Here is a 15,422-nt window from a genome sequence, read left to right as displayed (position 1 = left end):
TAGGAAGAGGTAGGAGGAGAGTTCAAGGCAAGATTTGAGAAGGGAAAGGACAGAATAAAGCAGAAGTTGCAAGGAGTACGGGCAGGAGAGGTGCTCAGATGGGAAGGGCCGGAAACTGCAGAAAAAAGGATTTACATTCAACTTGGTGGTTGTGAGTAACAGCAATGAAGGAAGGATTACACACCAATTTGACTCTCCTCCAAACAGGTTCTCCACCCCATATCAAGAACATCATAATTCATCCTGCCACCTATAGGAGGTGATCCAGAAGCTAAGGGAGAAAACGGTCAGTGAAAGGATGGCTGGGTAGGGCCTAACAAGCTGAAGAGCTGATGCCCCATTAGACAGCTCTGGAGAATTTCTGCCATGTGGAAAGAGCCTAAAGCTATCAATACCTCCAAATTCAAAAAGTGAAAGTGAAAGCCGCTCAGTTGTGTAGGGAGACTCATTGCAACCCCATGGACTATACACAGTTCATGGAACTCTCCAGCCAGAACACTGGAGTGGGTAGCCTTTCCCTTCTCCGGGGGATCTTCCCAATCCAGGGATCAAACCCAGGTCTCCTGCATTGCACACAGATTCTTTACCAGTTGAGCCACAAGGGAAGCCCAAGAATACTGGAGTGGGTAGCCTATCCCTCTCCAGCGGAGCTTGCCAACCCAGGAATCAAACCAGGATCTCCTGCATTCCAGGTTGATTCTTTACCAACTGAGCCACTAGGGAAGTTTAGAAAAGGCAGACCAAAATGCAGATTTTTAAGTGACACCTCAAGATTTTCAAGTGACACCTCAAGATTTTCAAATGGTTAACAACCAATTCAATTTCTAAACAAAGTGCAGCCAAACAAATCCTCTGAGTTCTCATTTCCACTGTCATCTTTCACCATGCCCCCAGTCTCATCTCCTCCCTTTCAATTCCAGATTTTGTTTTCTAAAACCACAATGTCACTCAAAGCTTTAAAAGCTTTCCTTTCTCTTCAGAGCCAAGTGTCAAACCTTCAGTTCAGCCTTCAAGGCCTTCCTCTAATACAGTGGCAATTGTGTTAGACTCATCTCCTGCCTTCATCCCCACAGCCCAGTATCCCCAAATAGTCCCCTCGCTTCCCCATCTTTGTAGCTGGATTCCAGCACCATTCCAATAGCCTAGAGAACACTCTTTCCAACTCTCCTCAGTTTCTACGTTCTTTCAGTCATTAACTCCACAAATAAATATAGGATGGGCACCTAATTTTGTGTCAGATACAGTTCTAGGCACAGATGATACAGCAGTGAACAAAAAAAAGACAAAAATCCCTGCCCTCATGGATCTACACAGAGTCGTCAGAGAATAACATGTGTAATAGGTCACAGGCTTCCCTCATGGCTCAGACAGTAAAGAATCTGCCTGCAATGCAGGAGACCTGGCTTCTATCCCTGGGTTGGGAAGATCCCCTGGAGAAGGGAATGGCTACCCATTCCAGTATTCTTGCCTGGAGAATTCCATGAAGAGGAGCCTGGTGGGCTACAATCCACGGGGTCGCACAATGAGTGGGACACAACTGAGCGACCAACACAACTTTTCATATTAGGTCACAGAGAAAAAGGTGCTTTGGAGACAGAAAAAAAAAACACAAAGGAGGATTCGGGTATAAGAAGGGAAGAAGGGGTGGGAGGCAGAAAAGGTTGCAATTTTAAGGCATCATTTTGAAAGTGAAGTTGAAGATGAGAAAGAGCTAAGGGATAAATAACTGGGACAAGAAGGTTCCAAGCAAAAGGAAGGTCAACAACAAAGGCCTCAGGCAAAAGCATGGCTGGTGTTTTGGGCTGACATTCTACTCTGCCCATAAAGCCCAGTTCGACAGCCACTTATTCAGGAAAATAGGAATTATTTTTTGATTCCCAGAAATAGGAATTATTAATTCCCTTAACACTGTATCAGTATCTTCCTTAGGGCACACCTCATATAGTGGAAACCGTCACTGATCAATTAATCATAAAAGTCAGGTAGAGCAAGGAATCATTTTTTAAATGACACATACATATTACAACCATTTTAAACTTCAAACGTACAAATGGACATTCACTTCCCCATATATTATAGCATCAAGACCTCTTCTTTGAGTATGGGTCTGCCAAACGCAGCTCTCTACTTCCTTGGATAAACCACAATCATAATCCATAATCTACAATGTCCATTTTCCTCCCTTTCACAGTAGAACAAGACTTTTAACTATCTGCAAAGTTTTCTAGGACTAGAATCCTCCCAGATTTGTAAGGTTTCCCCAATCTGTTTTGGTTGAACTGACCACAGTTTAATTCACTGAAAGGCAATTCTCGCAGCTTCATGCCTTTCTCAAGTCTTTCCAAAGCAATTCAGAAAAACAGCTGCTTTTTGCATTCACATTTCATCTACTTGAGTAATATTTATTAATACTTATTTGTTTTCTTCACTGCTGTATCATCTGTGCCTATTAATTGAGTAATATTTATTATGCCACTGGTATAAATAAACTTGAGAACAAACACAACTGATTCTTGGTAAGCAGAGAAATCAAACAATACACAGACAAACCAGAGCAAACCTACCACTGGAGCATCTGTAAGCTGTAGGATTTGGATAATATGGTTCACTAAGGGAATGTGTAATACAGAAGGTTAAAATCAAGCTCAGCAAAGGATCTGAAGAGAAATTCCTCCAAACAAAATATATAAATAGCCTTTAAGCACAATGTGCTCAATGTCATTACAGAAACACAAATCAAAACCTCACTGATCCACAACTTCAATTAGGACTCCAACTAGAACAACTATAATCAAAAAGGTAGTAACAAGTGTTGGAGAGGATGTGGAGAAATTGGAACCCTTGTACACTGTTGACGAAAATCTAAAATGGTTGCAGCTGCTTTGGGAACCAGTTTGCCAGTTTCTCAAAATGTTAAACGAGAATTGAAAACACAGGTCCACAAAAAAACTTGTACATATATGTTCATAGCAGCATTATTCATAACAGCCAAAATGTGAAAACAGCCCACTGTCCATTAGCTGATGGAAAAGCAAAAAGGTGCCACATATATCCATACTACAGAGTATTACTCAGTTCTGATACATGCTATAACATGGATGATGACCCCTGAAAAAATGTGAAAGAAGTCAATCACAAAAGGCCACATACTACATGATGCCCTTTATATTCAATGTTCAAAATAGGCAGATCCATAAGGTCAGGAAAAAGATTAGTAGTTGTTAAGGGCTTGGGGGAAGGGGGGAGGGGCAGGGTGAAGAGGAATATGGAATCGCTGTTAGTAAGTACAGGATTTGGGGGGAGTGAAATGTTCTGGAATTAAGATAGTGGTGATGGTTGTATGACTTTATAATTATACTAAAATCACTTTAACTGTACACCTTTTAAAAACTCCATTGCTGCTGCTGCTGCTGTCAGTGGTCAATAAATGCTTATTATTGAGGGAGTGGGGGAAAAGGGGAGAAAGCCCAGATGTACTAAACAAATTTCCTGCATGTATTTTTAAGAGGTTAACCAACCACTTCTGTTGGAATATAAGGCCTCTGAAGGCAGGGATGACCTCTAATATATTTCCCTTACTATCTAGTATATTAGAACATAGAAAGTCAATGCCAAAGAATGTTCAAACTACCGCACAATTGCACTCATCTCACATACTAGTAAAGTAATGCTCAAAATTCTCCAAGCCAGGCTTCAGCAATACGTCAACCGTGAACTTCCTGATGTTCAAGCTGGTTTTAGAAAAGGCAGAAGAACCAGAGATCAAATTGCCAACATCCGCTGGATCATGGAAAAAGTGAGAGAGTTCCAGAAAAACATCTACTTCTGCTTTACTGACTATGACAAAGCCTTCCACTGTGTGGATCACAACAAACTGTGGAAAATTCTGAAAGAAGGGAATACCAGACCACCTGATCTGCCTCTTGAGAAATCTGTAGGCAGGTCAGGAAGCAACAGTTAGAACTGGACATGGAACAGACTGGTTCCAAATAGGAAAAGGAGTACGTCAAGGCTGTATATTGTCACCCTGCTTATTTAACTTATATGTAGAGTACATCATGAGAAACACTGGACTGGAAGAAGCACAAGATGGAATCAAGATTACCGGGAGAAATATCAATAATCTCAGATATGCAGATGACACCACCTTTATGGCAGAAAGTGAAGAGGAACTAAAGAGCCTCTTGACGAAAGTGAAAGAGTAGAGTGAAAAAGTTGGCTTAAAGCTCAACATTCAGAAAACTAAGATCATGGCATCCAGTCCCATCACTTCATGGCAAATAGATGGGGAAACAGTGTAAACAATGGCTGATTTTATTTTTCTGGGCTCCAAAATCACTGCAGATGGTGACTGCAGCCATGAAATTAAAAGACACTCCTTGGAAGGAAAGTTATGACCAACCTAGACAGCATATTCAAAAGCAGAGACATTACTTTGCCAACAAAGGTTCGTCTAGTCAAGGCTATGGTTTTATCAGTGGTCATGTATGGATGTGAGAATTGGACTGTGAAGAACACTGAGCACCGAAGAATTGATGCTTTTGAACTGTGGTGTTGGAGAAAACCCTTGAGAGTCCCTTGGACTGCAAGGAGATCCAACCAGTCCATCCTAAAGGAGATCAGTCCTGGGTGTTCATTGGAAGGACTGATGCTAAAGCTGAAACTCCAGTACTTTGGCCACCTCATGTGAAGAGTTGACTCACTGGAAAAGACCCTGATGCTGGGAGGGATTGGGAGCAGGAGGAGAAGGGGACGACAGAGGATGAGATGGCTGGATGGCATCACCGACTCGATGCATGTGAGTTTGGGTGAACTCCGGGAGTTGGTGATGGACAGGGAGGCCTGGCATGCTGCAATTCATGGGGTCGCAAAGAGTCGGACACAACTGAACAACTGAACTGAACGGACTGAACTGCAGGTACTCAATCAAGGTTCAACACTCACATATTACATACCAGGGATTTAGAGATGTCCTGATCAAAATAGTGTACCAATTACAAAAAATTCACTTTTTATCCCCCAAAATCCTGAATTGCCACTAACAAGGCACTTACTTCCTATTTGTTTATTTTTGCTTTTATTTCCATTACTCTAGGAGATGGATCCAAAAAAATACTGCTGCAATTTACCTCAAAGAGTGTTCTGCCAATGTTTTCCTCTATAAATATCGAAGTATCTGCTCTTATATTTAGGTCTTTAATCCACTTTTATTTTTGTATACGGTTATTAGAGAATGTTCTCATTTCATTCTTTATTTTTTTTGCAGTGCTGTGCAGCTTGCAGGATCTTAGTTCCCTGACTTGGGATCAAACCCAGGACCTGGCAGTTAAAGCGCCAAGTCCTAACCACTGGACAAACCAGGAAATTCCCTCTAATTTCATTCTTTTACGTGTGGCTGTCCAGTTTTCCCAGCACCACTTAGTGAAGATGACTGTCTTTTCTCCACTGTATATTCTCACCTCCTTTGTCCTAGATTATTTGACCGTAAGTGTATGGGTTTATTTCTGGGCTTTCTATCCTATTCCATGGATCTAATATGTCTGTTTTTGTGCCAGTAGCATACACTTTTGATTACTGTAGCTTTGTAGTACAGTCTGAAGTCAGGGAGCTGGTTTTCTCTCCCCGTCCCCCCATCCCGTTGTTTCTCAACATCGTTTTGGCTATTGGGAGTTTTTTATGTTTCCATACAGATTCTTCTAAACATTTATTTATTTACTTACTTTTGGCTGTGCCGGGTCGTCCTTGTAACACCCAGGCTCTCAACTGCTGTGCACGGGCTTGCTCTAGTTGGGGCGAGCACAAGCTGCTCACTGCAGCGGCTTCTCCTGTTGTGGCGGACGGGGTCTAAGGTGTAAGGGGCTCAGCTGCCCTGAGACATGTGGGATTTTAGTTCGCAGACCAGGGATCAAACATGTGTCCCATGCATTGGCAGGCAGATTCCCAACCACTGGACCACGAGGGAAGTCCTTCCATACAGATTTTTTAAATTTTTGTTCCATTTCTGTGAAAAATAGCATTGGTAATTTGACAGCAGATTGCCTTGGGTAGTATGGTCATTTTAACAATATTGATTCTTCCAATCCAAGAACACCGTCTATCTTTCCCTCTGTTTGTGCTGTCTTCAATTTCTTTCATTAGCATCTTAGAGTTTTTGGAATACAGATCTTTTGTCTCCTTAGGTAGATTTATTCCTAGGTATTTTTATTCTTTTTGATGTGACGGTAAATGGGACTGTTTCCTTAATTTCTCAATGAGAAACTTCTCTTAATACGAAGTTTATATCAACCATTTATATCATTCTTAACTACACCACAATCAGAGGATCTGGATTTCTGTGACACTTTAAAAACCTACTTCAAATTCTCCACCTTACAACTCTCACCAATGCAGCTTGCTGGTCTCTTAAAACGTTTTTCTTTCTCTTTAACCCCAATCCCTAAAATAGCATTGTCTCACATGTTTAGCCTCATTTGTTCTTCTCTAACACCCTAGAGCCAAAAAGGACTGTTATCATTATCTTCACATTACAAATGAAAAAAAAAAAGCAGCATGGCTAAGGTCACCTGGTCTCCTGGGCTCAAGGTTAATTGTTCTTCACATAAATCATGTATTTCCAAACATTTTTCTCTTTGGATGAACATGAAACCTCTCTGGTAAGGTAGATTTTTTAAAATAATAAGTACAGGGCTTCCCTGGAGGCTCAGTGGTAAAGAATCTGCCTGCTAACACAGGAAACACAGGTTCAATCCCTGATCCAGGAAGATCCCAAACGCTGAGGAGCAAGTAAGCCGTGCACCACAACTACTGAAATCTGTGCTGGAGCCAGGGAGCTGCACCTTAGAGCCTGTGCTCTGCAACAAGAGAAGGCGCCACAAGAAGCCCGTGCACACAAATGGAGAGGAGCCACAGCTCACCGCACCTAGAGGAAAGCCTGCGCAGCAACCAAGACACAGTGCTGCCAAAAACAAAACAATCCATAAAATTATTAAAAAATAGCAAGCACAAACAACAAGATAATGATCAATAAGTATAAAGTCTAGAACGAGTAGAAAACTTAGACAAGAGAACAACTTTTTTTTTTTTTTTAAAGGGCTTGTTTTGAACAAGAAGAGATAAACAAAAGGCTTAGCAAAGATATTGTAACATCAAGAGGCGACAGGGACATGCAGACCCTTTCAGTTTCTTCTCTGCTTTAGTAATCTTTACCAAAGAATAGGACCTTCAAAAACTGGGAAGGCAGACCCTGAAAAAAGGGAGCTACCATCTAAGGGAAGCGACATGGAAAGCGGACATTAATGGAATACAGAGCTAGTTCAAAGGAATCTGCCTCTGATCCAAACAAATCACATTCCATAATGCTGAAAAAAACTTTTAAGATCTGACTACTGATTATCTAAGCTATCTTGACAAGATGCCAGAAGACCAGAAAGGAAAGAATGCACTCTCAATTTTCAAAAAAGAAAAAACAAACCCAGAAAAAACATCCATAGGTAAAGCTGCCACATATCCACTGAAAAACTCTAGAATGGGTCAGTAAGTTTTTTAACACAATGAAAAGAAAAAGCCACCATGGGCTCTCAATTAAGGCAGACTATAGACATTTGCTTTTTGATATGACTACTAAGAATGGAAAAGGGATGATACAGATATATATATATATATATACTCATTCTACAAGACAATCTGACAGAATCTTCTAAATGATAGACTGGTGAGCAAATTGGGAAAATGTTAACAGCAGAAGCTAAAAAATCTGTTATATACAACTAGGAAGATACATAGCTGGTTGAACATCCGGCTGATTAATGTATCAACATCAACCAATTTGGAAAGAAGTCTACAGTAAAATATCATACTTTTCCATGATCTAAACAACTTCTATTAATTTAATGAAGCCGCAGACTTTCTCCTCACATTTACAAGGGCCACAGGGCTGTGAGCCAACTCACACAGCCTGACAGAATCAGTTTTCAGAAAGGTCAGAACAGGTTAAAACAATGGTCAAAAACCCCAAATGAAAATTAACAGGTAGTCAAGGCCAGTATTTAGATTTTAAAATTCAAACATGTAGAGAAGTAAACCAGTTTATGTGGGAAATGCCTGGGTAATAAAGCTACTTAAAAAAAAAAAAAAAAACAAGGCACAATCTCAAGCTGCATTAATAGATGCATACATCATGAGAAATGCTGCACTCATGTGGAAACAGTGGAAACAGTTCAGTCGCTCAGTCGTGTCCAGCTCTTTGCAACCCCATGGACTGCAGCATGAGAGGCCTCCCTGTCCATCACCAACTCCCGGAGTTTACTCAAACTCATGTCCATTGAGTCAGTGATGCCATAAAACCATCTCATCCTCTGTTGTCCCCTTCTTCTCCCACCTTCAATCTTTCCCAGCATCAGGGTCTTTTCAAATGAGTCCCTTCTTCGCATCAGGTGGCCAAAGTATTGGAGTTTCAGCTTCAGCATCAGGCCTTCAATGAATATTCAGGACTGATTTTCTCTAGAATGGACTGGTTGGATCTCCTTGTTGTCCAAGGGACTCTCAAGAGTCTTCTCCAACACCACAATTCAAAAGCTTCAATCTTTCAGCACTCAGCTTTCTTTATAGTCCAACTCTCACATCATACATGATTACTGGAAAAACCATAGCTTTGACTAGACAAACCTTTGTTGGCAAAGTAACGTCTCCAGTTTTTAGCATGCTGTCAAAGTTGGTCATAACTTTTCTTCCAAGGAGCAAGCGTCTGTTAATTTCATGATTGCAATCACCATCTGCAGTGATTTTGGAGCCCCCCCAAAGAATAAAGTCTGTTTTCACTGTTTCCCCATCTATTTGCCATGAAGTGATGGGACCAGATGCCATGATCTTAGTTTTCTGAATGTTGAGCTTTAAGCCAACTTTTCCACTCTCCTCTTTCACTTTCATCAAGAGGCTCTTTAGTTCTTCTTCACTTTTTGCTATAAGGGTGGTGTCATCTGATACCTGAGGTTATTGATATTTCTCCCGGCAATCTTGATTCCAGCTTGTGCTTTTCCAGCCCAGCATTTCTCATGATGTACTCTGCATGTAAGTTAAAGAAGCAGGGTGACAATATACAGCCTTGACGTACTCCTTTCCCCATTTGGAACCAGTCTGTTGCTCCATGTCCAGTTCTAACTGTTGCTTCCTGACCTGCATACAGATTTCTCAGGAGGCAGGTCAGGTAGTCTGGTATTCCCATCTCTTTCAGAATTTTCCACAGTTTGTTGTGATCCACACAGTGGAAGGCTTTGGCATAGTCAATAAAGCAGATGTAGATGTTTTTCTGGAACTCTCTTGCTTTTTCGATGATCCAACCAATATTGGCAATTTGGTCTCTGATTCCTCTGCCTTTTCTAAATCCAGCTTGAACATCTGAAGTTCAGGGTTCACATACTATTGATGCCTGGCTTGGAGAATTTTGAGCATTACTTTACTAGTGTGTGAGATGAGTGCAACTGTGCATAGTTTGAGTGGAAACAGTGACAGACTTTATTTTGGGGGCTCCAAAATCACTGCAGAGGTGACTGGAGCCATGAAATTAAAAGATACTTGCTCCTTGGAAGAAAAGTTATGATCAATCTAGACAGCATTCTAAAAAGCAGACATTACTTTGCCAACAAAGGTCCATCTAGTCAAAGCTATGGTTTTGTCAGTAGTCATGTATGGATGTGAGAGTTTTGACGCTTTTGAATTGTGGTGTTGGAGAAGAGTCTTGAGAGTCCCTTGGACTGCAAGGAGATCCAACCAGTCCATCCTAAAGGAAATTGGTCCTAAATATCGGAAGGACTGATGCTGAAGCTGAAACTCCAATACTTTGGCCACCTGATGCAAGGAACTGACTCATTTGAAAAGACTCTGATGCTGGGAAAGATTGAAGACTGGAGGAGAAGAGGACGACAGAGGATGAGATAGTTTTATGGCATCACCAACTCAATGGAAATGAGTTTGAGTAAACTCTGGGATGGACAGGGATATCTGGTGTGCTGCAGTCCAGAGTTGCAAAGAGTCAGACACGACTGAGCGACTGAACTGAACTGTATGTCTAAACTGGACTTCTCTGGTGGTTCAGTGGTAAAAAAAATCCGCCTGCCAATGAAGGAGACACGGGTTTGATCCCTGGGTCAGGAAGATCCCATAGAGAAGGAAACAGCAACCCACTCCAGTATTCTTGCCTGGGAAATCCCATGGACTGAGGAGCCTGGCAGGCTATAGTCCATGGGGTCACAAAAGAGTCAGACAAGACTTAGCAACTAAATGGCAACAACAACAAATGTCCAAACTGCAGTACTACAGCTCTCTAATTAATCAACTCTAAAAAATTTATTTTCCATATGAATTACTCCCAGATCTTCATCCTAGGAACAATTACTACAAGAATCTACAAATACCATTTAGTTAGAACCCTTAGTTTTAGACCCAGAGTTATTCAAGTATATCTTAGCATTAGAAACATTTTATGTAATAAGCTTAATTTATTGGTATACATATCAAAATATCAATATACCCTTTAAATAAGGCTCAGATATTATTAAATCCAAATCCCTTTAACAAAAGAGTAAATTAAGAAAATTAGGTAACTTGCTCCAAATTATACAGTTGCCTAGCAAGGGCCACAATCCCCAAATCTTTCCTTTTTTCCACACCATGTGGGTTTTCAGCCCTCTATGTCTTTTTTAAAAATTTGTATTATCCACCAGAGTTAGCAAGCATACCCAAAAACATCCATCAATACACACTTTATTTTGCTAAGGACAAATTAGCTCAGCAAGAACAAATAACCACAGCACATTATCCCATAAAATATTTTGACATGGTGTGATCACTTAGAAGTTTGGTAGCCAATATCTGTTGCAAAAGGGCATGCTAACATACTAATGACTTTTATTCTTAACCATTAAAGTGTGATTATATATTAAAGCATTATCCCCTATTCCACTTAACATTAGAAAAATAAAGTAAAAGTTATTACATGGATGGAAAAGCTTTTAATGGACATGCTATTGTTTACTGTGCTCATAACCCCTCCCCCATCATAAAATATGCCATTATGAAAATTACTAAAAGATTTCAGACCTTCAAACCTAAACAGCAGGCCAAAGGTTTTCTTGATTTAGGGTAGCAAAAACATCTGTGCTGAGCCCCACTTGCTCCCTCATTCCCCTAGAAACAATGCCCCTTTCAAGAGCCCTCTGGGTACAAAGGTTGTCTGGCAGGCTAACCAAAGGATTCTCTGTGACCTGAAGTCCAATCTCTCTTCAGCCCCACCCCCGACCTCCAAGCCTCTGCTCCCACACTTGATTTAAAGAACACTAGTGGAAAATGAGAACTGATAGAAGGCAAGTTAGCCAGGCTGTGGCTTATGATCACCAGCATCTGCCAGGCCAGCTCCAGGAGGACCTACGCACCCCTAAATGAGACCTGGAAGCCTCTCCTTGCCCCAGGGCTCCTCTGGGACCCGTCGTGAAAGGAAGAGGGAACTTTACTGCCAGGATCCCCTCCTCCCCAGTCTCGTCCATTACAGCCCCAGCAAGCTCTTTGTTTGCACCAGCTGTGGGGGGGCAGACGGCCTTGGAGAGAGGGGAGAGGTCACTCCCTTGCTCCCGTGGCTGCCAATCTCCAAGCCCTCCTACAACAGCCCAACGCACGCACAGGACCATTCCCTCGGAACCGGTTCCCTCTTCACACACCAGCTTAACCCGGGGCACACCTTTCTACACAGAGGCACTCCCGGAGACCTAATTACCTCCTTCTGTTACCCACATCCTACACAGCATGATGATTCCCTAGCTAACGTCCCTCTGAATCCACACACACGGGGTTTACTCCAGGACCCCCTTCCTTCCTCCTCAATGTGTACCCCGGCACATCCCTGAGCCCCTGGCTTCACCCAGCACAACGCATACAACAGAGGGTCACTTCCATGGCCCCAGGACTTTCCCTGCTCATATCCACAGACCCGGGATCACTCCGAGCCCGGAGCGCCCACCTCTCAACCCAAAAGACACACACAGTCACGCTCCATGGCCGATCTGCGACCTCTGGACCAGCCGCTCCCCTTTCCCACACGACCCCTTAGAGAACCCAGGGCCCCCCAAGAAAGAACCTCCCCAGCGCACGGTCACTCCTCTGGCCCCTCATCGTCACACAAGCACACAGAAAAGCCCTGCCTGGGGCCGCCCCCCTCCCTCCCCTGAGCCTTCACAACACAAACATGCGCTCCCGCGTGCACACCCACGACCACACCGGAGCCCCAGCCGGCTGCCTCCCACTTGCCGACCCGGCCTCATCCCGTCCCCACAAGCCCGGCCGCCCGCGCCCAGCCACTTGGCACACACGGACGCACGCACGGCCACTCCCCGGCCCCACGCGGGTCCCCAAGCCCGCATCGCGCGCTCGCGCCCCGCCCGGCGCCCTCGCTCGCCCTCGGCCTGGCTCCCGGGACCCCCACGCCCCGGCCTGGCCGGGCCGCGTCGCGGGGACCGGGCGGGAGGAGGCGCGGGGGCGGAAGGAAGGAGGGGCCGCAGAGGCGCGCTCCGGCCGGTCCTACCTGAGCAGTTGATGCTCTTGCCTTTGCCGCCCGGACAGTCCCCGCCGCCGCCGCCACCCGGGGGCTGGTTGGACGCGCGGCTCCCGGGCAGAGAGAAGGCGAAGAGCAGAAGCACCGACGTGTAGCAGCAGAAGGCGAGCGGGGGCGCGGCCGGCAGCCGGAGCGGCGCCTCAGCGGCCACGGCGCCCATGGCTGGCGCCCCTGGACGGCGGGAAGCGCAGGGAGCCGCAGGCCCCGGGCATCCAGCCGCGCGCCGGGAGCCCCGCCGCTGCCTCGGCGCCTCCTAGCAGCCGCGCCGCTGCGCCGAGGAGCTGCCCCTCAGCATCCCCGCCCCACCCGCAGCGCCCGCCAGGCCCGGGCCAGCCGCGCTCGGGACGGAGTCGGAGGGTCGGGGCGAGTGCGCGCGAGCGTGCGAGCCCGCGCGGGGAGACCGATGCCGGGGAACGAGCGGGCGCGCGCGCGCGGCGGGCGGGGGTCGCGGGGCAGGGTCAGGCCCAGCCCCTCGCTCGACTCCTCGCCTTCCCTTTGTGTCCGCGGCTGTCGCCGCCGCGTCACAAAGACCCCGGCCCGCCCGGTGCGGGGCGCGTGACAGAGCCGCCGGCGGGAGGGGTGGCTGCGACCCCGCCCCGCGCACACCCCTAGCGCCCGCGCCCGCAGCTCCGCCCCCGCCCGCGGCCGGCGCCGCCTCCGGGGGAGCTATTGTTCCTGCGGCGGGGCGGGAGCACTGGCGGGGGTTGGGGGGCGCGGCCGCCCTTCGGTCCAGCCACCCGGGGCCGGCGGGCGCCGAGCAGGCTCCGAAGGCGTTACCCTGACAGACGTTTTTGCCGCCCTTTTGTGAGCGTTTTTGAAGCGTTTCCTTGGCCCAGCAGTTTGGCGGGGAAAAGGGCAGGTGGGCTATTATATAGCTATTCCCTAGGTGAAGAAACTGAGCCGGGGAGAAGTGAAGGTGACTTGTCCAAGGTCACCTACGAGGAAAACGGGCAGGACCCCAGAATTAGAACTCACGTTCTGACTCCAGCTTTGTCGTTCTTAGAGATGGGGGTAAATGGCTGAATTACTGGGTTCCTCACCCTTACCCTATTCCCACAAACACCAACTGAATTTAAAATAGTTTTTAAAATTCTGTATTGCCCTCTCCCACTAAGAATAGCTAATATTTAGATAGGACTCAAATTCCCTCCAGTTCTTTCTTACGGCCCTACAAAGGAGTTTTCACTCTCATCCCTCTTCTACAGAGGAGGAAGTTGAGAGCCAGAGAAAGGTGATCCGACTCCCAACCCAGTGCTCTTCCTACCACATTGTGCGAAATGAGTGAGACCCAGCCACAGCAATAAGATGATGGACTGAACTGTTTGAAATTCCTCTACTTTTTTCATTCTTTTATGCTGCCTCTCACCTAAAAAGGAATTTATAAATCTCGTTGAAAAACTGATGAATTTGACTCATAAAATTTTTTAATGTGTGGAAAGCTGCCACAGGCAAAACCACACTAGGGATAATATCTTCACTGTAAATAGGAGACAACAATATGAATCAGGAATAAAAGGTTGATAGAGGTAAAAAAAACAAATGGGGCGCTAATGTCTTATTCAGATTAAATACAGACAATAAATATATAAAAAGATATTTAAACCCAGTAGTAGTAAAAGGCAGATTAAGCCGACAAGCTTTCTTGTCCTGATGATGACTAAAAGAGATAAATGACAAAGTTAAAGCCGCTCAGTCGTGTCTCTTTGCTACCCCATGGACTATACAGTCCATGGAATTCTCCAGGCCAGAATACTGGAGTGGATCACCCGTCCCTTCTCTAGGGGATCTTCCCAACCCAGGGATCGAATTCTGGTCTCAAGAATTGCAGGCGGATTCTTTACCCAGCTGGCCCACAGGGGAAGCCCAAAAGAAATGACAAAACCTTGCTTTATTAATTTATGTTTGAGGTGAGCAATTCAACTATGTATCAGAAACCTTTAAAACATTTATCCTTTAATCTAGCAATTCCAAGAATTGGAATTTATCCTAAAGAAATAATTGGACAAGAGCACAAAATGTCTATATGAATATCCATCACAGCCTTTTTATAATAGTAAATATCAACTAAATGTCCATCTGTGGGAACTAAAGTATGGTACCTCTTTTTGCAATGGAGTAGATTAGATCAGTGTTTACTGACAAGGAAAAAAGGATACCAGTGAGTATGTGTAAGAAAATCTTATTTTTATTAAATAGACATGTGTGTATATAGGGAAAAAAAGTTCAGAAGAATATAGTGATATATTAGCAGTGGTTATCTCTAAAAAGTGAGCTGATGAATAAGACTCCTGTCCTTTATACTTGTCTGTGTTTTTTGAATTTTTTTCAATGAAAATTTTTGTTAAAACTTTAAAAAGCTATTTTCTTTTAAAGTATATGTTCGTCATGCTTTTTATATACATTCACATTTGAAACATTTTATTAAGATTGCCTCAAAACTCTAAACTGGGCTGTGGCATGGCAGTTATTACAGCTGAAATTCAACTAGCTTCTGCATTAGGTGTGATCTCGAGTTCCTGACTGCCAAGCCACAGCTAAAGGCTCCTTCTCAGACCATTCCTTCAACAGCTTCTCCATTAAACATGACCTCCCCAGTGATTTTTTCCTGCCATGTGTTTGGCTCTCCAAACCCCAGTCTTCTGCTTTTAATTTTCATTTGACTGCTAACCATAGTCCAGGAAGAAATACTTTGAGGAGACAATCCTTAAATAAAACCAAAAACCCTATGGCCATAAATCACAGATCATTTATTTCTGCATCTTTCTCCAAATCAGGTAAGAAAAATTTAACACAGATTTCTCAGAAGTTTTCAAATTGAAAAGGA

General features: G+C 44.5%; 1 protein-coding gene across 1 annotated transcript in view; it reads right to left on the bottom strand.

The window, feature by feature from the left end:
* Window positions 1-13,111, bottom strand: part of TMEFF1 (transmembrane protein with EGF like and two follistatin like domains 1) — a 96,595-nt gene extending 83,484 nt beyond the window's left edge. Inside the window, exon 1 of the mRNA NM_001205476.2 lies at window positions 12,569-13,111. Within this exon, the coding sequence (NP_001192405.2) occupies window positions 12,569-12,758 (190 nt within the window). The 5' untranslated portion in view covers window positions 12,759-13,111. The remainder of the gene's footprint in view (window positions 1-12,568) is intronic.
* Between the last annotated feature and the right edge of the window lie 2,311 nt (window positions 13,112-15,422).

The sequence above is a fragment of the Bos taurus genome, chromosome 8 (assembly GCF_002263795.3).
Source record: "Bos taurus isolate L1 Dominette 01449 registration number 42190680 breed Hereford chromosome 8, ARS-UCD2.0, whole genome shotgun sequence".
Taxonomy (NCBI): domain Eukaryota; kingdom Metazoa; phylum Chordata; class Mammalia; order Artiodactyla; family Bovidae; genus Bos; species Bos taurus.
This window is presented reverse-complemented; position numbering and strand designations above follow the sequence as displayed.